The sequence below is a fragment of the Chiroxiphia lanceolata genome, chromosome 2 (assembly GCF_009829145.1).
Source record: "Chiroxiphia lanceolata isolate bChiLan1 chromosome 2, bChiLan1.pri, whole genome shotgun sequence".
Taxonomy (NCBI): domain Eukaryota; kingdom Metazoa; phylum Chordata; class Aves; order Passeriformes; family Pipridae; genus Chiroxiphia; species Chiroxiphia lanceolata.
Window position 1 is genome coordinate 72,897,289 of NC_045638.1, and position 22,469 is coordinate 72,919,757.

The 22,469-nt window shown below is 39.2% G+C and overlaps 1 protein-coding gene across 5 annotated transcripts in view; it reads left to right on the forward strand.

Moving 5' to 3' along the window:
• ATP8A2 (ATPase phospholipid transporting 8A2) overlaps positions 1–22,469 on the forward strand; it is a 318,786-nt gene that overhangs the window by 69,547 nt on the left and 226,770 nt on the right. For all 5 annotated transcript variants that reach the window (XM_032678118.1, XM_032678117.1, XM_032678121.1 and 2 more), the window contains 7 exons: positions 3,790–3,895; positions 5,256–5,338; positions 6,976–7,025; positions 9,125–9,194; positions 10,940–11,024; positions 12,265–12,404; positions 15,681–15,819. In XM_032678118.1, coding sequence (XP_032534009.1) covers positions 3,790–3,895; positions 5,256–5,338; positions 6,976–7,025; positions 9,125–9,194; positions 10,940–11,024; positions 12,265–12,404; positions 15,681–15,819 — 673 coding nt within the window. The remainder of the gene's footprint in view (positions 1–3,789; positions 3,896–5,255; positions 5,339–6,975; positions 7,026–9,124; positions 9,195–10,939; positions 11,025–12,264; positions 12,405–15,680; positions 15,820–22,469) is intronic.

Genomic DNA, 22,469 nt, shown 5'->3' on the forward strand with positions numbered 1-22,469 from the left:
GAGCAGGGAAGGAGGTCAAGAAGTGAAGGAACTATAGACTTGGATCTCATCTTGGACTCCTGCATCTCCCCGAATTCTCTCTGAACTTCATCTATGAATTCCAATTTGCACAAGAGTTTTCTTCAATGGCCCCCAAATTCTCTCTTGGCCAAGAAGCAGGAAAGTATAGCTGCAAATGCATAAATTGATTCAGTGAGTATGTGTTATGAGTAGTTTAGCAGCTGGCTTGGCAGAACAGACAACTGTTGTGTTCATGTTGAACCTTTACTACACTGAAAGTGTTTGTTTAGACCTTGCCAACGTGCCTACTTATTTTTGTGAAGTGTGTGGAAACTGAGGCTGTTATCTGATCAGGCTTTTCTGAAATGACAGCTATCATCAGCTGATTCTTAATTCCTTAGGAAAGCAGAACCAGAAAAGCATATCACTACTAACTGGGTTGAAAAACCGGAATTTGGAATACAGTATTGCCAAAAGTATGTTTAGGTAGTGAGATCTGGGAGGGTTTAGTTTGGAAAGTAACTGTTGCTGGAAAACTGTGCAAACTTGTCATTTTATAGCTCACAACTAAATTATTAGAGCTTAGTGAGAAATATTTTTCATTTGTCTGCTTTTGTTCTTACTATGTGTGGGACTTTGCTACTGTTGTTCAAGTATAAGACAGTATCTTTAATTATAGGTCATATTTCATTGGTTTTGGACAAGATGAACTTGCATTTAATTCTCCTGATATTCAAACACTGGTTAATGTTCTCTTTGAGTCTGTACCTGAAATATCCTGGTCCTCTTTGGTTTTACTGGCTTCTTTGTTCCATATGCCCAACATGGCTGGATCCTCACACTGCTCTCCAGATATTTTAGTGAACTAAACAGTAGGAAGTTAACATCTTTTTAAGATGCTTTAATATCCCATTGGCCATTTCTAGACCATTTGCTCAAAAAAATGTCACTCCTGCTCATCTGGAGATATTATGAATGGAGGCACTGATCTCATACTGCTACAAGTAAAAAGAGAGGTGAAAAATCTTTAACTTGACATGCAACTTCCTTGTAATTTTATCAGCTGGCTAGAGAAAAGTAGTTTGTCTTCAGAGTGACAAGGCCAAGATAAGGACATGTGTGATATATGTACAGTTATGTAGCTGTGCAGAGTACAGTTTACTCCCTGAAAAATGGAGGTTTGGATCAGTGTTTTGTTCCTCTGAATAAGGGAGCAAGGAAGGGATAAAAAGTTGTGATACAGCTTTCGTGACCAGTGGTCTGTGCTTTGCTTGATAATGGATATTGCTGTGCCTTCTAGATAGCTAAACTTTGCTTTCATGGAGGATATTGCTTTATAGATAACAATGCAGAAACTGCTTTCAGAAATAGGGGATTGTTTCAATATGTATGTAGTTCTTAGCTTGTAGGGGCAGTAAGCAAAATAATTTAGCCACTGGGGTGTATCCCTGGTATAGGTGCTTGTACACAAATTTTTTCATGGACCTTTGGAAAAAAAAAACCCACAAAAAAACCCAAAACAAAACCAGAGAAAGAAACAATGGCTTTTACCCAGAGCTGTTGCCACATAAGGAGAAAAATGAGGGGGAAAAGGCACTTAAAATGAGAACTACCTATTGTCTGATGAAAAAGAGACTAAAATATACCAACTTTGTTCCAGCTACAGATAAATAGAGGTGGAAAAAATGGGGTGGAAAGAAATAAGGCTGACCTTAACAAATGAGCAGGCAAGAAATGTCTCCGAGACCATCAGTAAGAATTTGACTACTAAAATATCAGAGACTTAATAGAGGAAAATAAATAATAAGGTAGAATCAGTTAATCTGTGGGACTTCTGTCCTTTGCTGGGGTTAAACTTGGCATGTTGGAAGGGATGTGTTGCCACAGAATCCATTAATGAATCTTCTGGTCACAGATCTGAAAATTTGAATACTCTACCCTGATTCATGCCTGTGCAACAAATATTGTTAGTATTGGAACAATATAGAAAGGAAACAAGTGACAGCTGTGTGGAGGAGCTGTTGTGATAAGCTGGGACTCTGGTGATCTGTTGCAATAGAATTGGAAGGTTGCCCTGTAATACATTGTGAGCTGTGAAAGTATCAACGCAGCAGCAAATTATGTTGCTAACTTGAAAACATAAATATATACATAGGAAGAACTAAAATCCATGTCATTACTGGAGACGGGTTGTTTCCAGCTGATAGAAGGCATACTATGAAAGCATGTTAAGGAGCTGGGTGATAAAAGTGCAAGAAGCACATCGAAGGTCTGTAGCAATGGATACTGAAATGAGAATTTGGCAGGCTCTGAATTTTGAGATGGAGATAAAACTTTCCATTATTTCCAGTGAAAGCAAATAGAAGCAGTAACCTCCTGATTGTAATTTGCTGTGGATTTAACATTTTACACATTACTCTCTGATTATATTCCACATGTTCATTTTCTTGAACATAGCCTCTGCACCCCCAGCATGTCACAAGTTAAAAATGTTGTTATTTTAGTGGCATGTTACCATACAATTTGGAGGTTTCAATATGCAAAGATAAAGGTCCTGTGGGAAACAGTTACTTAGAAAGTCTTCATGACAAAGTAGATAAAGTAAAACAAAGGTATAGGTCTACAATATTCAGTATTTTTATTCCACTCTTTTCTAACACACTTACTTTTTTACACATGTTGACATAGTGTATGTCAGCTGATATGGTTTTGTGGCTTTTCTGGTAATTTACTTCCTACTCATTAAAGCTTGATATTGACAATAAAAACTTTACAAACTCTCACAGATTTTTTGCACATAAAAATATCTTCTAGCTTCCAAAGTCAAGTAAGGTTTTCTGCAAAGGTAAAACTACTAAGTTCATGTCTGACTCAGTCACTGAGCAAATGGCTGCTGTGACAGAAGACACTGATGCTACCAAGTGTGGATGTTATGGTTACAGCAGAGCTGGGGAAGGGGAACCATGTGTTCACTTCAGCTGAAATGAATTAGTTGTGCCTGGTTTTGAACTGGGCAGCTGAGTACCATTTCTGACTGCTATGAGACTATAAATACTGTGCCAGAGGCAGGAATGGAGAAGAGAGAAGAGAGGGGTGGGGGACTCAATTTCAAATTGCTATAACTGCATTTGCCAGAGTTGGCTGATCACAGGCCTGTGATTGAAGTGCTGTAGCATCTTTGCTGAGTTGCAGACCTGGTGTCTATCTAAGCACTTGGGGCTGGCTGTGAACAGTGTTTTATATTCTATGTTTTCATGATGCTAAATGTGTAGGGACCACTGATTAATTTTATGCTTGGCTGGATGCTGCATTTCTGTGGAAGGGCACATGATGTTGCCTTCTACTGGCTGTTCAGCTGCTGTCAGCTCTGGATGTTCATCGCTAATGGAGCAATTGCATCAAGTTTAATTCTGATGTGGTTACTGTCACTCTGTTAGAAGCTGCCATAGTAATATTTCCTGTTGCTAGATTGTCATCAGCTTGTGGCAGATGTCTTCACCTATATGAAGCTTGGGGTGCTACAGAACTAATGCTTTTATATTTGGGGAGGTGGAGGAATATTCTGGCTCCACAGCTCTCTTCAGCTTAAGTGAGGTCTTTATCATTAACACTCTTAATTCATCAATGCTGGCCCTAAACTCTGCTGTTTTGATCTGCTGTGAGTAGAGAACAGAATATTGTTTTTTTTTTTTTTTGTTCTGTGATACCTCTGTGGTCTTCTCAGTTTAGTGAGTAGATGCCTCAGTCTGTGTGTAATGCTAAACCTCACTCTTCTGGTGTCTTGTCTAGCCCACAGCTGTACACATACAGGAGTTCCTCACGCTGCTGGCCGTGTGTCATACTGTTGTTCCTGAGAGACAAGGAAATACAATCATCTACCAGGCCTCCTCTCCAGGTTGATTGTTGCTTTCTTTTTTGGGAGGGAAGGAGTTGAAGGACTAGAAGGTAGATGGAAGGGAGGTCCATAAATTTCTGTGAAGATCATTGATTTTGAAAGCATGATGTCCCCCATGATGGTAGCAGTAGGTCTGGCATCTCCTGTCATCAGTACATGCTGCTTTTGAATGCCTCCTGTGAAACTACAGTGTTCATGATGTTTCTTTAGAGATAGGCTGGGCTCATGATGCCTTCTGCTCTCATGAGACCTTCTACTCTGGCCTTTCTGCGGTGATGAAAAGCAAAAGTAAAACTTGGAGTCTGTAGAGCTGATTCATGGAAATAATTATTTGTTTCTGCATGAACAACTACTTGCTTTATTTGGCATAAGTACAGACTGTCTTTCTTGATCTAGTAGTATGTGCGTAAAGTAAAATAGGGAACGACCAAGTGCTGATACATGACATGGTATAACCAATAGCAGAGTCCTGACCACATTCAGGCTTGCCCTTGACACATTTTTTTCTCCTTAAAGTTAACACAGAGGTATTGAAGAGTATAGGCATGGCCAGAATGCAGAACAGCATGACCCTGCTCTCCATCAGTTTTATCTCTGTTAGTGAAGATATTTTTGGAATTGCTGTAGTGGTGTTTTGAGTGAGGAAGCAGTATCATTTCTCATTTATGTCTTAATAGTGTGTCTGAAAAGTAGGGTGAAGAGCCCATGTGAGGAAGCTCTGGACAGTGTGATGAACCATGAGGAGACTAACAGTACCGTAGAAACATGAGGGTTGCTTAAACTGGGCACTAAATTCACCTGTGGTGGTTGTGCTTAATGGCACTTGCTCCTTAATGAGGCTCTTTAGGTACCTACTGGAGGTACAAGTGTTGGCTCTGGTTTCAGCTCTGTTATTTGAGCTCCTAATGACACTGCTCATTTTAGTCTCCAGAAGGCAGTGCTGTATCTCTATAGCATGTGAACTTGGTGCCTTTACAGCAGAAAATGGATTAAAGGCATATTGTAGGAATTTGGAGTAACAACATAGGCTTTGATCTTCTTTCAGAACAGGTATTTTCCCTTTTTCCTGTAGAAAAGTATGACTTCTCCAAAGAACAGAGTTTAATGCTTCAGTAGTTACAGGGTATTTTATATGGATTGAGTACAAAGTTCGTGTAGTTGATATTACATGGCCTTTGTAGAAGTAAGCATTGAACCTTTTTGTGTAAGGGTGTGCAGAGCTACTCGAGCAACTGTACACAGGACAGTATATGGGAAAGGGGACTTCTGTTTTGGCAGTCTGACGTATTTAATATGGGTTTTGGAGGCCTCTCTTACATACCAGATGAAATTTAAGCTTTTTGTTTGTTTGTTTTGGCAGATGAAGGGGCATTAGTGAAAGGAGCAAAAAAACTTGGTTATGTCTTCACAGGACGGACTCCGCATTCAGTTATCATTGATGCGGTAAGTGGTAGATGTGCATGGCACAGGCTGCCAAGCTCGTGCAGAGCATAAACGTGTCCCATATGGCTCCTGTGAGGGCCCCTTTCCAGGGTCCTTGTGGTGCTTACATGCAAAAGGCTTTTGCACACGGGGTGAAATGGTTTTAATCTATCTGAAGATGCAAAGTCCTTTACCCTTCTGTGTGGCATGGGCAATAGGAAGTTGCAAGCTTATATGGGAAATAACAGTAGTCGTACCTGAAGAATATTTTCCTTGTCTGGGAAGCACAGATAGGAACACTCACACTCAGAAGCAAATTCGTGTCTCTGGCTGACTCTTATGTTTAGTTACAATTCATCTAAATGTTTCATTTCTTGTATTAAAAGGGATTTTTTTTCTTCTGAGTAAGATGTTCTGCATTTTCTTAAGAAGATGTATCTACTTAACAAGCTCTATATGCAGGGATGCGTAGTTAATGGGTTACAGTTGACACAGACAGTCTCAAACTCATGGGCTACATTCAGACTCAAGTTGCAGTCTAAGCTAAAGTGGCTCCAGATTTATACAGATGCAGCTGGTAGGGTGCTTTTTACAAATGATGGATGTATTTTTGTCCTTCCTCTTGGGTGTGTTCACTTGCAAATTCCTTGGTACAGTGCCAAGATGAGTACTTAAAACACATCTTCTAGGACTTGTCACAAACTTTTAACAATTTCTGAGAAATTACTTAATTTAAGGGGAAAAACGTAGGATGAGCAGTCATCTAGAGTTGTCTAGGTGCTTCTCTTCTCTGCAGGAAGAGCCAGGCCTACCTGACCTAGCTTTATACTCCCAATACCAAGTCAGGAGCATGGTCAGTCTACAGCCAGCAATAAAAACTGTTGCTCTCAGAGGTTCCTGTCCCTCTTCATTGCCTATGTCAGTGGCAGCACATGTAACATGGGTCGGGGATGCCTTTTGGTCTCAGGGATATTGCTGAATTGAAATGTGCCTTGTAGGACATAAGTCTATACTACAATTAGATTTTACTGAAGCGCTTTCTTTAACCACATGCTACAAATACCACTGAAGTTTTGAGACTCCAGTAATTCCTACTACTCCTTGTTTCTGTTATATAACAGGTATGGCAGGTGTTTTGAAATCTTGCTCTTTCTTCAGGTGGTTCATGCTCAACCCTAACAGAGAGTTGTTGGTGATAAGAGGAGTTTCTCCTCAGTTAACTTTTTTTTTGCCATGAAAAATGTAATTAATGTTCTTGTAAATTCAAGTAAAAGAAATGCTTAGGGAGTTCAGTCAAAGGTTATTTTAACACCAAATCTGGAGAACATCTTTATTTTAACTTGGAAAAACACTCACAACCTGTTGATGGCTGTTAAGAACTAATTATGCAGCTTTCATTTCAGAGCATGCCTATAGTTTTGGAGTAAGATATTGATTCCGTTGTAATGGTGTAGCAATAGTAAATGAAGGATGCCACAATACTGAATATTGAAGGAAGTTCATTAAATCGGGCTCTCCGTGGTTTAACCAGCAGAGGGAGCCATTGCCATATTTATTTATACTGTGTTGTGTGAGAGACACCTGACCAGCTTGCATGTTTGCACGTGTAAGAATACAATGTGGATTGTACTTATAATAGTACATGCTTTCTTTTGTAGCTGGGGAAAGAGAAAACCTTTGAAATTCTTAACGTGCTGGAGTTTTCCAGGTGAGTTTTTCTCTAATATACTAAATGGAACATGAGAATACCATTCTTATAAATGTGTTATTGAGATAAAAAAATACAGCTGATGCAGTAGAAAAGCAGAACTTTGTTAGTTCTTGTTCTGCTCCTTCATCTTCTCATTTCTGATGTGGGATGAGTACAGAGCTGATGGCTGTTGGCATGTGAGCATGAAACTCTTCCTTGCCACTGCATCTCGATTTATTGAAAAGTTGCTGCTCTGGAAGTGTTTTGCTGTAACGTGTGGATATCCTTTTGTGTTACTTGTCTTCTTGAACATACTTGGAGATCACACTTTTATAGATCTTCTGTAAATTACTTGTTTTTGAGTAGATGGAAACTGCAACTGGAGGTGCCCCTTCTTAACAACCACTCCAACTATGAAAATATAAACATTGCAAGCACTTTGAGCATGTCAGGCCCATTAGGATGTGTATTGCTTGCGTAGCAAGAAGCTTTGTTTGATGAATTGGACCCCTAAATCACTGGAGATGATTTTCGTTTTTCAGCTGATAAAAGTTATGTCAGTTTGGATGGTGCTAGTCAGCAGTCTTTTTTTGGTTGGTTTGGTTTTTTTTTTCCTACTCTTAGTGTGGATTAAAGCCTTGAACTCTTGTCCTCTGCTGTCTGTGAATTGGCTGGTCTTGCTCAAAAGGACTATGTAAAACTAAAGGGGGGCAATATTAGGGTAGGCAGCTTTTCTTTTGTGCTGGCTTGCTTTGAAGGTTATTCTTGACTACTTTGCCCTTTCCTACTACATAATGTAGCTACATAAGCTACTTGTGGAAAGTATCTAAAAAGGCGCTAAAGAGTCTTTTGGGGGTTTTTGACAAGCTGACCACAGTACCCTGATGTCTATAACAGGAATAGCTGTAGCCTCCTTGCAGCAGAAAAAAGCTATCTTACTTTTCCACTGTGTATAGCAACTTCCCACATGACCGGCGAGGAAGTTCCAACAATTAGATTTCAAGAAGCATATGGAAGTTTCCCAGTGTCATTAGCACGTTGCAGAAATTCTGACCACAGCTAATTGCTGCCCTTCTACCCCCTCTTTAGAAAGTCTCAGAAGGGATTGTTTTATCTTATGATACGTGCCAAGAGCTTGCGTACTTATACGTTGCTCTTGACCTCTGAAAAGAGACTAGATCTCCCAGAACAACTTCAAGAGGAGGAGGATTGCTCTACGCTCTGATCTGTTTGTTCACATTGGCAAAAAGCTGTCCTTTTGCTAAGGAAAAGGTTTATACAAAACCACACGTTTCTAGGGTTTCCTTGATGAGAGTTGATTGGCTTGTGTCTGCCTCTTACAAGCTGTGTTGTGTTTTTTCTAGTGCATCTTTTAAAGGAGAGATTACTAAGTAAAATGCCAAAAATTATCTTTAAAAAACCCTATCCTTACCTATATTCCTATGTTAAATGTCTATGTACAGTATGCTACTGTCCACCTTTATGTTATTTTTAAGATACGTGCCAGGCTTGACTGTCTTGATAAGCAGCCTTGCTCAGGATGTTTGGCTTCCTTCTACATAATTGCAGCTATATAGGTCTGAGTAGACCAATATAAAGAACCGGCGGGAAGGCCAAGAACTGGTCTATACCATAATTCCATTCTATGATGTTTCTGCTTTCTTTTGAGTTAGGAAGTTAAATAACTGCCCTTGACAGTGAATGGTTGTTTCAATGTCTGTTACGCATATAATAGATACATCCAGCCTTAATGATTCTGTTTCTAGAGTGAGTTCCCAAAACAATTTTGCTAGAGGAATAAGAAAAAGTTGAAAGTAAATGTGGCTCCCATTTTTTCCAGAGCATTTTATCCTATCTTGCCTTTTTCTTGCTTACATTTGAGTGTAAGTCTGTGTTCTGGTTAAGTGCTAGCCAACAGGAGCCATAGGGCTGAAGCTGGAAATGGGCAATTTAGTGTTTCTCTCCTTGCTGTCAAGGGCTGTGTGATCTTAAGTTACTACTCTTATATCGCATCATATCTCAGATGCACTGAACACATGTGAGAAAATTTACTGGCTAGAACAGGAATTACTCTTGATCACTTTGACTAATGAAAGCAAATATTTTTTTTTCACTAGCAACAGAAAGAGAATGTCAGTGATTGTTCGAACTCCAGCAGGACAACTACGTCTCTACTGCAAAGGGGCTGTAAGTAATTATACTGTCTAATGGAGAATTAACAGTACCAGTTATTGTTTCAACAGCTGTGGCTGATGCTGGCATTTCATGTCTCATACATAATACCTGTTAGCTTTCTGTTTAAGGCCAGGTGATTTAAGAGAGCTGTCATTCTTCCTCTGACTCTTTTTGCAGGCAGGAAGATTGCTAGGCTTTCTACTGCCCAGTTAAAATCCTGAAACTGATGGGAGAAGTACCCTTTACTTCAGCAAAGTCAAGATTTCACCCAGCTGTGCTGTGGGAGTTCAGGAGCTGGACTAAATGCTGTTGTCTGAATTTATAATATTTAAAATCTGTTCTGAAGTGGTTGGCTGTTGGTCTGGCTCTCTTGCACCTCTGCACCTGCTGTTTGTCATCATGACTTGCTCCATGTTGTGCTTCTCTCTCCACTGACAAGAGCAATAACCTACCACAGTACAAAGTCTGCAAAACTAGCATTGTCCAAGCCAGAGAGTCATTCTAATGTCAGTGGAAAACTATGGACCTGGCTTTTTTTCAACAGGGAAAAAGTATTTTTGACCTCTTAGGATCTAGTTTACTTGAATTTGTCCTGACATATAGGTCTGGGTGCGTTGCTCTATTGCTTCAGTTTACCTCTCCTGATTTGATAAAGATATGCTGGCTTCATGCTGGAGTGGTGACAGTGTATTAAGACCACTACCATTGTGCAGTAATTTACAGTTGTTTGTCTAGTAGGACCACACAGACTTGCAACTGCTCGTTGTTCATGCTGTGCCTAAATTCACACTGTTTTTTGAAGTGTGGCACTGGAGGGGATGGAGAACAGGAGAGTTTGTAGTACAAAATTTCATATTGTCTTCCATATGAGCAACCCTAGATGTACTAACAGAGCCAAAGTGTTGCAGTGATTAGTGTAATCTGGTGGTTTGTCTGCTGCATCTGCCACTCATCTGAGATGTAAGTTAACTGCCTGTTTTGCATTAACTGTTGCACATTCTGGTAGTCATCCTCTGTCCTGTCGCTTCCATAGTAGGTTGGTTTGTATGCCTATCTCTGATCAGTGCTAGATGTAGGCCTGTTTACTTAGCTTAAGAGCATATGTATGAGTAAAAGTAGGGTTTCTGTATTTTACATGTTTGTAACAACTTGTCCTGGTAGTTGCAGAATAAAATCCGGAGACTCTAGATACGATGGTGCTGTATTTTGATTGCAGCTTTTAGCCTTTTCAATTGTCCTTTGATTTAGTGATGAAGAAAGCTGTTGCAGGAGGAAGGTTGCTTCTGAGAGAATTTCGCAGTAGAATGAGATCAGGGTTTCTGCCTCTTAATTTTTAACATCAACGGAAATCTTTTCTAGAAAGGATTGCGGGAAACTCTTCTTCTGCATGCGAGTACAGTATGTACTGAACTTAAGACCAGACAGTTACTCTCTGAAATCAATAGATTGTCTTATAACTTAAAGAGAAATGTTTTGTACTCCCCAGTAATGATGACCTTTTTATGGAAAGAGAGGAGAAGGGCAGAGTGTACTTCTGTCTTCATTATTTAAAGTGGATGCAGTATTCCTGCTGCTGGGCACAACCTAAATGACTTAATCAAATCAGAATCTCTAAAACCCAAATGTATTACTTTTAAATATAGTCTTGGTTTTGATATTAGCAAGTCCATGAAGGTTGCTTCACTTGAGCTTGTAAATACATAAATGGAAACTTCATATGTAGACTTACTCTGTTGTCATGAATTTGGTTTTAATAGGATAATGTAATTTTTGAGAGGCTTTCAAAAGATTCCCAGTATATGGAGCAAACACTGTGCCATCTTGAATACTTCGCAACAGAAGGTAAGAGAAAAAGCATGCACTGAGAATTCAGTTTTATTGAATTACTTGCAGCATCTTCTGCGTTGTCTAAGATAAGCAGTGTCAAGATGATTATGAAGATAAATCTAGAAGTGTGTAACCAGCAATTTAACAACTCTAAGATGACTTTAAGACTAGAGAGATTTTTGCCCTGCTTCTGTGTGATTTCAGTAGGGAAGTGGAAAAGATGGTGTTCTCTGTGTCCATGATGAAAGGGTATAAGTTGTATTGCCCAGAATAACTCAACTACACTGGAGTTAGAGTTGTAAAAGCTGAATGCCAAAGTCCCTGGCTTTACGAAGCAGAGTGATAATCTGAACATGCTGGGAAGCCTTGTAGACCAAGACATCAAAAATGACCTGAAGTGGTCTGTATGGCCTTTGGCTGATGTAACACCTCTGTTCACAGGGAAGCACTTGACTTTGTTCCCTCTTCTGCAGTAGCATAAGATACTTGTGCTATAGTAAAACCATGAACCAGTGGTTTTCTTCCTAAATCTGAAAACATCATTCAGCTTTTAAATATATATTTTTTGCAGACTCCCACGTTCCCAGTAATGAAATTTTTGTATTTAGTGGCACACGCGCATTTCTGCTTGATTCATGCTAGGAAAAAAAATTATTACTTCTCTATGTAAATTTTTGTCAGTGGTGTAATAAATTGGTTTTCATACTTCATGGACCCTATTCACTATATCATACATGTCTAACTCCCATTATTAATGTGAGTTAGATTTATACACTGAAGGAGAAATCAGTCTTGCTAAAAAAAAACATGGACGATGTGGTATGTTTGATGAAGTAACATCTCCAATCACAGTATGTAGGCAGTTTTTTAATTTGATCTTAAAAATACATGAAAGCAAGGCTTGTTTTGATGCTTACTTAGAAGGTTAAAGATGACACTTTTGTTGGTCAAGTATGGCTAGGTTGCAATAGTGAAAATCAGGGACTGGAGACATCTAAGTTTTTACCCATTAGACTCTTGATTTGCACCAACATTAGTAATGAAATGAGCCAGACTTTCGGTTTACATTTGTGGAAATTTAAGTGCTTTAAAAATGTCGAGGGAGATTTTGTGGAATCCAGAGTTCAGCAGTCTGTGTTAATAGCTCCTGTTGTTCCAGTGAGAGGGTTGGAATTTAGTGTTCATTAGGGCATTAATGATTTGCTGATACTCGGTGTAATTTTACTGTGGGTAATGGCTGCCTTATGTTTCGTAGGTCTGAGGACATTGTGCATTGCTTATGCAGATCTATCGGAGAAGTCTTACAGAGAGTGGTTGAATGTCTACAATGAATCCAGTACAGTTCTGAAAGACAGAACTCAGAAGCTGGAGGAGTGCTACGAGATCATTGAAAAGGTGAAACATACTTCTTTGATTAGATGTAGGTTTCCTTATATGTGTATTTTTCAGTGGACTTTGGGCTTTATACAATAAACTGTTAATTTTGTAGATGAGAAACTGAAAAGATGTTCTTAGATGGCAGCCTGTTCAGTCCATAGATCTCTCAAGTTTTAATTTGTAAGTCTGAGACAAACTTATGGATAAAAAAAAAAAATAATTTCTACTTAAAAGCTTTTCACACACATTTTTTATCTTCCTTTTTTGTGTAAGATCTTTGTAACTTGATAAAGCTAATGTATAAAAGTAGTTGTGTTGCACCAAATTCCCATGTACTAGTATATGAAGAAATGCACTGCTTTTCATACAACAGTCACAGTTCAGGTGTTCTGAAGGCTTTGTTGTAGGCACAATGAAGTCCTTACCAAAGCCTGTAGTTGCATGGACTGAAAAAAGGTGGATAAACTGCACTCCATGAAAATTGCAGAGCTCTTAATTTTGGAAGGGAAAGGTAGGTATTGGAGAAGCAATTTGAAACGCTGATCCCACATAGAATTAAATGTTAAAGTGCCAACACTAGGGGCCAGTGTTTCCCCGAGCCTTGTTGGTCTTGCTTCTTTCTGAAATGCTGGTAGTTGCGCTCCTCACCTACAGGTGTTCACGCTCTTCCCCCTTGCTCCAGGTATTTCACTCTCATTTTATTTAGTGGTTTCTTTAAAATATGCTTTGAACTTCAATTTATTTTAAAATTAATAATAAAAATTCTGCTTAAGTTCTGGAGCACTCTTGTTTATTGGGGCAGAATCATAGAATGGCCTGGTTTGGAAGGGACCTAAAAGGTCATTGAGTTCCAACCTCCTGTGATGGGCAGGGGCACCTTTCACTAGACCAGGCTGCTCAGAGTTCAATCCAAACTGGCCTTGAATACTTCCAGGGATGGGACATCTGTGAGGAGGTTGAGACTAGGATTGGAGTTAACTGTCACAGGGTAACAGAAAAGCTCCAAGAACTCTTTCCAGCAAGAGCTGAAGATTGAGTCTTTGTTTTTGAAGTAATGCCTAAAAATCTTCTTTTGTGTTACAGTGTGTCAGTAACAGTGGCAGTCTAATCCTTAATTCTGGGTAGCTCCTTTCAGCGTTCTGCTTCTTGGGCTGTGCTCTCGTACTCCTCTGTTGTCACTGAGGTGAAACATGAACATGGCTTTAACTTAACTTGAAAGTGTGTTGTCAAACCTTAGATCATTTTTGGTCATCTACCTTCCACCTTTTTTCACAATTCAGTATCTTGAAAAAAAGGGGAACCCACACATGGGTTTTAGAATTGGAGCTTTGGACTTGGTACCATATTGGCAAGAACTATCCACTGTATGCCTTTCCGGCAAGCATGGCTTGCTTGCCACTCATACCAAGGAACAGGGTATTTCCAGATAAACTGATTTGTGGCTGTGACATAAAATACAATGTATTCTAACAGGCTGATGTTTGTGGATTTTTTTTTTCGTCTAAGAACTCAAATTGAGAGCAAGAGAGCTACTTTGTCAATCTGAGTGTTGAAATGGCTGGATCATAGTACAAGTGCACATACAGAGACCAATTTGAACTGGCTTCCTTCCCCAATTGTACGCTAGTTGAGAGGGTTTTGGTGAGCGCAATAGTAACTCCCCTGCTCAGGTAGCTCAGCCATGCTGATCCCTGTGCTGTCATGTTTAGCTGTTTAACAAGTGATTCGGGGAAAAAAAGGCAATCAACAATTGCACACTTGGATTCTGTTTGTAGCAATATTGAGAGCATTTGTAGGGCTTAATGTTTCATTGGGAGGCTATAGGGTACTAAAGCATGAGAACTTGCATGAGCTGATTCTGCTACCTTTACCACCTGAATATCTCATAACAAAAATGAAGCTTTATCAAAACCTGCAACTAATGCCAACTTACATACCTCTATGAATAATAATTTGCTCTTCTGTTCTTTAGGCATCAGTACATTCATATAAGCAGAAGCTGCTTTAATGCCCTCTTGGTGGTATCATAGAAGGATTTGAGTTCAAAGGGGCCTTTCAAGATCATCTAGTTCTAACACCACCCCCCCCACCGCCCCCCCCATGGACAGGGACACATTTCAGTAAACCAGGTTCCTCAAATCTCTACCCAGCCTGGCCTGGAACACTTCCAAGTGGAAGGTCGTCCATCTCTTCTCTTCGCAACCTATTCAGTGTCTCACCACCCTCATCTTTTTCAGTTTAGAAGCATCACCTCTTGTCCTGCCACTTCAGCTGTCTTTCTCCATATTTCGTATAAGCCCACTTTTTATATAGAAAGGCCACAATAAGGTCACCCTGGAGCCTCGTCATCTCCAGGCTGAACAACAGTAACTTTCCTAACTACTTCTGTTCACTTCATCTGTCTTCATTTCTGTTGAATAATTTTAGTGTCTACCAAGAATAGAAGCTGTTACTTTTTCTGTGTCATTACTGAAGTGATACAGTATACCTAAACTCAATTTATATCCATTTATGTTAGACTGAAGATCTTTACATGTCTAAGGAATCATTAATATGCCTTTAAAGGTAAAATTTGAGTAGACTGTACCATTTGACAAGGTTTATTTCTTAGCTGTTTTTTCTACCTCACTTTTTTTTCTCTAAGGTAGCCGTATCTCTTCAAGAAATTACTGTAGAATTGCATAAGAATATGGCAAACTCTGTAGTTTTAAATTCATTATATGAGGCATGTTTTTCTGGCAGGCATCTGTACATTGACTAGAGATACTTGGATTGATTAATGTTCATACCACTTGTATTACTTAAATGTAGTGATTATATCCATAAATAGTTGCAATAATTTTTGCTTTTAGTGATTGTATCCAGTCTGTATGTACATTTTATGGACAGAAATTAGTTTAAATGATGTGATGCCAAATGACTTGTTTTGTGAGCTTAAATACATAAACTGTGACCACTCATCATGTTGCTATGGTGATTAGTGAATGCTCCAGTATATACGTTCATCCATAGGTTAGCTTTGAGTTTTAAAACTTCAATTAATTATTCTTGAAATGTTGCCATCTTTCTGATCAGAAACACTCTGTTCCATTCTGTACCTCTTGAAATGTGAATTGTGTGCAGAGGAAGTAGAATAGCCACACCAGAAATTTACTGTAGTATAAATTGCTTGTCAAAATGCAGTATTAACGAGAGGCAACATGCTGTCTTAATTCTGTTTTGAGTGTGTTCCACACAGAGGTTTATCTTCAGAAAACAATCCCTCAAATTCTTTTTTTTTTTTTTTTTTTAAAGGATTTGCTGCTTCTTGGAGCTACAGCCATCGAAGACCGCCTGCAAGCAGGTGTTCCAGAAACAATAGCCACACTAATAAAGGCAGAAATTAAGATATGGATTTTGACGGGTGACAAACAGGAAACAGCTCTCAATATAGGTATCCATCCTTCTGGTTACTCTGAATTTGTCTGATACATAGCAGGTTACATGCAAGATGTGCAATGTGGGATTTTAAACAAAATCAGGCCTGCTTCATATAGGATGGTTCCTCTGTAGCAGGGCATGACTTTGGAGAAGGGGGTTTTTAGTGAAATCTTCACTATAAGTGTTGGACTGTATTCAGATGTTTTGGTTTTTAAGGCAAAAGGGACATTTCTGCTCTTGATTAGGTGCAGTTCTTTTATGGAGTGAATATATGTAACTCTGCTTTCTGATGGAAACCGAAGAGCCTAACCAGACTAATGTTTCCAATATTCTGTGCAGTGTATGAAACTGGTTTAGAGTTTCTTTTTTCTTACTGACTACCTTTTGTAGGCTTTAATAGAGTTTGGGATATGAAGAGAAATATGGTAATGCCAAGTGTGTAGATTACAGGTTCTTGCAAACTGTGTCTGCGAAAGAGGGTGGAAGCTTGAATAATTGACCCTGATGGTACATCTGTTAGTACGTTGTGACTTGTTAGCCGAAGTGTGTTGCTGCTGATGCTCGCTTTTGAGTGTGTGTGTATGGAGATCAATATGGGTTGTTTTATTGAGGTATAATCCAGATATCTTTGTCTCAACCTTGATGCATCCTGGCTTACAGGCTACGCCCTTTGTAATGCAAAAAAACCCCAATGTGCAATGATGTGAAAAAAAAGTACAAATTCAAGTGTTTATTAGACAGGTTTGCTTCCGTACTGATGGAGTACAGTGGTAACCTAATTAAGACACAGCTGTTTATCTGGTTACCTGTTTTTGCAGCATAAAACTGGAGAGTTTTAAGCATTTGTAAGTTTAGGGTTTTTATTAGAAGCAGCCCTTAAACATTACATTTCTTTTTAGGTCATAAATGTGTCTGATAATGGTTAATATTCCCAACACCTATCCAATACTAAGATTTTACTGTAAGGGTGGACTGAACTGGAGGTTCACATTGTAATTTCCATCCTATTGCAATTAGGTGCTGTGCTCTCTAGCACTTCTGCTACCATGCTAGTCTTGCATTGGATATGCCACATGAATAGGTCTAGTAAACACTCAAAACTCAAATCCTTCAACCCTTTTCTCAGTGGGGATACTTTCAAGGTGGGTAACCTGGGTAGCAATACCTTGTACTGTCACAAAATGCAGCCATGGTTAAAATTTCTGAGCTGTGCTTATGGCTACCATTGTGCTTCATGCAATGCTAGTAGTCTCCTAGGGAGTGGCTACTCAGGTCTTAACTTAGTAGTAAAGGCTTGGGAAAGGAACGTATCCCAATGTAAGCACATCCCCTACCATACCATCCCATACCTCCCAAAAGTAGCATCTTTGGCAGTATAATACCATGATGCTCTTGCATTCTTTTTGATGACTTTTCTCCCTGTCATAGTAAGTCTGCCCAGAGATGGGAAGACAAAATAGCACTCTGTGGTGATCTGACATCTCACATAAGTAGGTTCTGTTACAGACCATCACAGTTCTGCCAGGACTAGCTTGAAATACTCCCAGACCTGTCTGCATGCAGTTCTAAATGTAAAAAGCTTAAGTTGTCCCTTTATTCATATAAAAAGAGAGTCTTGAAGTCAAGATGAGCTCAAGAAGGCTAAAGAAATGTCTCCTTTAACAGGAGGCAACCTATGCTGCTAAGGTTCCACAGTTGCATTCAGATTTACCAATTAGTCTGTTTAGGTGTAGGTTAAGGGGGACATTAACAGCATACATTGCTTTCTCAAGCTCATGTTGACTTCGAGATTCTCTTAATACTGATGCTTTGTAACTGAACTTAAATTACCTTTAACAAAATTTCAGGCATTTTAATTTTTTGTCTGGTTTATTTTGTTTTCTTTTTTCCTTTTTTTTCTGTTTTGGTTGGCTTAGTGAAATTTCAGAATGTAGTCTGTTTGACTGACTAGAATTTTTGTGTGCTTCTCAAAACCAGATCAAGTTTCATATGTCTTTGTATGTTGAAGTTGGTACCAAGAGATGAAATTAACTGTTACAGTTGTAGAAGAAATAAGGTGGATGGCTTAAGTAGACAATTGATTTAAAAGCTAATTATCTGGTTTGAATCACTGTATGCAGATTTTACTTTCTTTACAAGTCAATTATAGGAGGGAAGTATCATCTTTTGACTACTGAAAAAAGAGGTATCTACAGATTTTGGCCTAAGTACCTCAAATAAGTTGATATATTAACCAACAGCAGGTAGCTTGAACACAAGTAAATGAGCTTTTTCTGATAGCTGTGAAGGAGACAAATTTCTAGCTTCTCTTTAAAACTGTTGGTTTATTGTTTCTTTTATTATAGTAACCTGAGGAGAATAAGCATCTCTATTAAAACTTCTAAATTATCACTTTGTTTAATGTACAGTTTGGTACTAAAACTCTAATTAGCTTCGTGTTCAAGTTAGGTTGAAAATATAAGTATGTGGCAGCCTTCCGGTTTTTGCATGTAACTCATTAAAGCTGTAATAAACATTGAACTTAAAAAACACAACCCACATGTGCACTATTTTTCAGGTGTAAATATACTATCTGGGGAGTAAAAAGTATTTTCACTTTCTCATTGTGTGTGGAGGCTATCCTTATAGAGTCTTGCTTGCTGTATGGATGTGTGTGTATTGAGGTATATTTGAGCTCTTGGCAGGTGTATCAAGGAGCTGGAGTACTTCGTTCTTTCAGCTTCCTCTTGATTCTTTGTTTTTCAGAATTTGCATATGTCTGTCTCCTGATTGCATTTTTGACTTCTCTGGAAAGTAGTAGTTGACCTTATTGTGGGGTGGCTGTATGCTTTCTACTCAACCATGTGCCAATCAATAATTTTGCAGGTGAGGAGGGTGTTCATTATAAGCTTTAATGCTGATCAACCATTTGAACTCTCTACCTCTAGAAAATGGGAGCTCCAGGTTCAGAAGCATCTTTGAGCATGAGCTGCTAACAACTCCTAGAAGGGTTAAGTGTTCTTGTAGCTTCATCCTTTTTCTTCAATCAGTCTGCAGACTCTGGATCTTCATTGTCTTTCAGTGAGACAAAAACACCCATGACAGATTTTTGTTTACTACAATCCTGGTGCTCAGCAGGCTTACAAAAAATCAGAACTGCTCTATTTCCAGTCATTAACTTCTTTAGGAACAGATTTGTTTTCTGGGAATGGGAATACAGTATTTTCTCAATGGTATCCCTCCCCTGATCAATGAATCAGTCTCTACAGTTGAGCTGAGTGCTGTTACCTAGTGTGTGCATTCATAGCTGTGAGCACTGCCTTAAAATCATAGAAGGGTTTGGGGTTGGAAGGGACCTTTTGAAGCCCTAATCCAATCCTCTTGCTGTGGTCAGGAACATGTTTAACTAGATCAGGTTGCTTAAAGCTCTATCCAGCCTGGTCTCAAACACTTGCAGGGATGGGGCATCCACGACATGTCTGGGCAATCTGTTCCAGTCTCACCACCCCATCATAAAAAATTTCTTCCTCATGTGCAGTCTGAAACTCTTTCAGTTTCAAATGGTTGGCTTTCGCCTGGCCACTACAGGCCTTGGTAAAAAGTCATACTCAGTCTTTCATATAAGCTCCCTTTATATATTGAAAGGTCTTCCCAGAGCCTTTTCTTCTCCGGGCTGAACAACCCCAACTCTAACCCTGTTTTCATAGGAGAGATGTTCTAGCCTTTTGATAGGTTTTGTGGCCCTCCTCTGCACCCACACTAACAGGTCCATGTCTGTCTTTGCTGGGAGCCCCAGGGCTGGATGCAATACTAGAGGTGGGGTCTCATGTTCAATTTTTCATCAGTCAGTATTCCCAGGTACGTCTCAGTAGGGCTACTTTCAATCCATTCATCCCCAAGTCTGCCCTGATTGATATTTGGGATTGCTGCAGCAAAGTGCAGGACCTTGCACTTGCTTTGCACTTGTGGAGCTTCATTAGGTTCTCATAGGCCTACTGCTCAAGCCAATCCAAGTGCCTCCTGGTGACATCGCTTCCCTTGAGTGTATCAACTGCACAATTCAACTCTGTCTTGTCTGAAGGCTTGCTCAGAGTGAACTTGATCCCATAGCATGTCACTGGGGAAGATACTGAATGGTATCAGTCCCAGAACTGATCCCTGAGGAACAGTGCTCATTACTGGTTTTCATTTCTTTGTTGCACCACTGAGTGTAACTCCATGGGTGTTGAACCATTGACTGCAACTCTTTGGATACAGGTGTCCAGCCAATTCCTTACTCATTTAACAGTACATCCATCAGACCCATATCTTTCCAATTCAGGGGTGAGAACACTTCTTGATGAGCTGTGCTTTTTTTCAGCTGAGGAAACTGAAGCAATGCCAGCACACTTGCCTATATCCCTATGCAAGTTTGAGCAGGTCATATGTACCCTCTTTGAACACACAGGGTAATCATTCTTGCCTCAGGTGCTGGATTCTGTATGCCTGCAGTACGAATGTGCCTGTAGGCTATGATCCTGAACTCTGGTTAAAGCAGTCTTTCTCCCAGGACACTTGAACTAAGTTCCAGAAGTACCTGATTCATCTGCTTTGTGGACTCTTAGTCAGACTTTTAAATTACAGAGCTAGATATCAACTTGCAGGTGTGAATTGACATTTTATATCTGGCTTGGAACCAGGAGCTGATCTTACTCTAGTATACGTTAGAGAATGTATTTTTGCTTGCTGTATTAGTATTGCCAGTAATAACTATTATAAAACTATTATACAACTTTAAAATATTAATGCAAATGTCTAAGATTATTACTGGTAGTCTCACAGTTGCCAGCTACTTTGCTTTATACTAGTGCTAGATTTTAATATCATCTTAGCCTTGGAATTGTATATAATGTATAGATCTTCTATAAACCCTTGTTAGGCTTGGCTTACATTCTCCTATTCCAATCTTGGTCTTCCTGTTTTAATGTAGTAGAAAGATGCAAAATAGCCTCAATTGCAGGGTAGGTTCTTCTGAATCCATGACTTCCAAGATGCACAGCAGAGCATCTGCTTTTCTACAGTATCTTTTTTTTCTTCCTGCTTGACTTGTAGAATGGCATCTTGCTCATTTTGAAAGAGGTAAAGTGAAGCAGTGGTTTAGAAATTACAGCTTTCTATTGCAGCTGCTATTCTAATCAAACGCTACTAGAAAATCTTTTTGAATTAGTTATGCTGAGTTTATAACATGCTACTCTACAAGACTGTTGCCATTGCCTGGGGAAAGAATAACCCTGGTATGGAAGGAGGTGCCTAAATTTGTACTATTCTCTTTTTCTTCTCAATAAAAATAAGGAAGTGAGTTTTCAGCCTGGGACTAACTTTTTAAAATGGCAAACTGACTTGAGAAAAAAGTCACTGTTTTGTCTATACCTGCTGGAGGTTTGTTGCTCAATTCTGTACTACTGCCTAAGACTTGTTCCCAGGCAGAATCAGAGGCTGTCTGCAAAGCTTTCATGGTATAGGCTGCATTTCATTAGAATATATTTCATCCTTTTCCCAACAGGTGTGTGTGAGTTCAGTGTCACTCTGTATTGTTCTCTGAAGCAGAAACTAAACCTTGGCTCGTGTCATGGTTTGAGATACCCCTCAAACACGACAGCTCGTTAACACAACTAAGATGAAAACATATTTGCAAGGTTGCACTTGATATTCATAGTCTACACAGCTGTGAAAATGGATGACAAACTAAGCTTATGCAGGTAATCAAACCTGCTGCCTGAGAGTGCCTGGCTGTGTGATGTAAGCATGTCTTCCACAAAGGAAAACAAGGGATTTGCTTTCTTGACGGAAGTCGCTCATGCAAGCATGTTAACCCTGGATTATGCCTACAAAACTAGCCCAATTATAAAAACTTTGTTGCCTGAGGAAATGATTTACATTGCAATTGATGAGCCAGTATGGCCTTCCTAAGGAACCTAGAATCCCATAGAAAATGTCATGCCTCAGTTGTTTTTACATTGACTATACTGTTATGCTTTTGAATCAGTCAGCCTTGCAGTGGTTCCTCACTGGGACATTACTCTTACAGTGCAATAGCCTCCAATCTCCGTATGAGAAGAGAGACTTCCTAAGATCTCATTTTATTTGACAGCAATTTCTTAAAACTTGCTGTAATTCATTTCTATACAAAAATACAGTAGAAATACAAAACAATTCTATTGTATTTCTTTTTACTGTGTAGTTTAGATGAGCAATAAAAGGTGTGTGCTTCAAATAAATTCATTCTCTGCTGTTTTATTAAGCATACGTGACCGTGTCAACCCCAAGTGAACTTGTATGTGCAAGTGAGCTTTTAGGATAAAGCAGTGAGATTGTCTGTCTGATGCAAGTTTGCATTTGCCTCTTGCCATTAATATGAGTGGGAATTAAACTGTTTATTCTGCAAATGCTTATACTTTTATAAGATGTAAGAGAGGTTTTTGGTTTTTTTTTTGTCTTGAGAATTTTCATTTTTTGTTTTGGTGTCCTAGCAGTTGTGCAGAACTGCCTTCTGACTGCTGCTCCAGACTATGGCAACTTGCTCTTTCTTGTTCTTTCGTGTCCCAGTCCTACACTAAGAATAAACTACTACAGTTACCTGGTTCCTATAGGATTTAGTAGGGCCTCTGTGTGTGTCATTGATCTGTAGTTTTTAATGATGCTCAG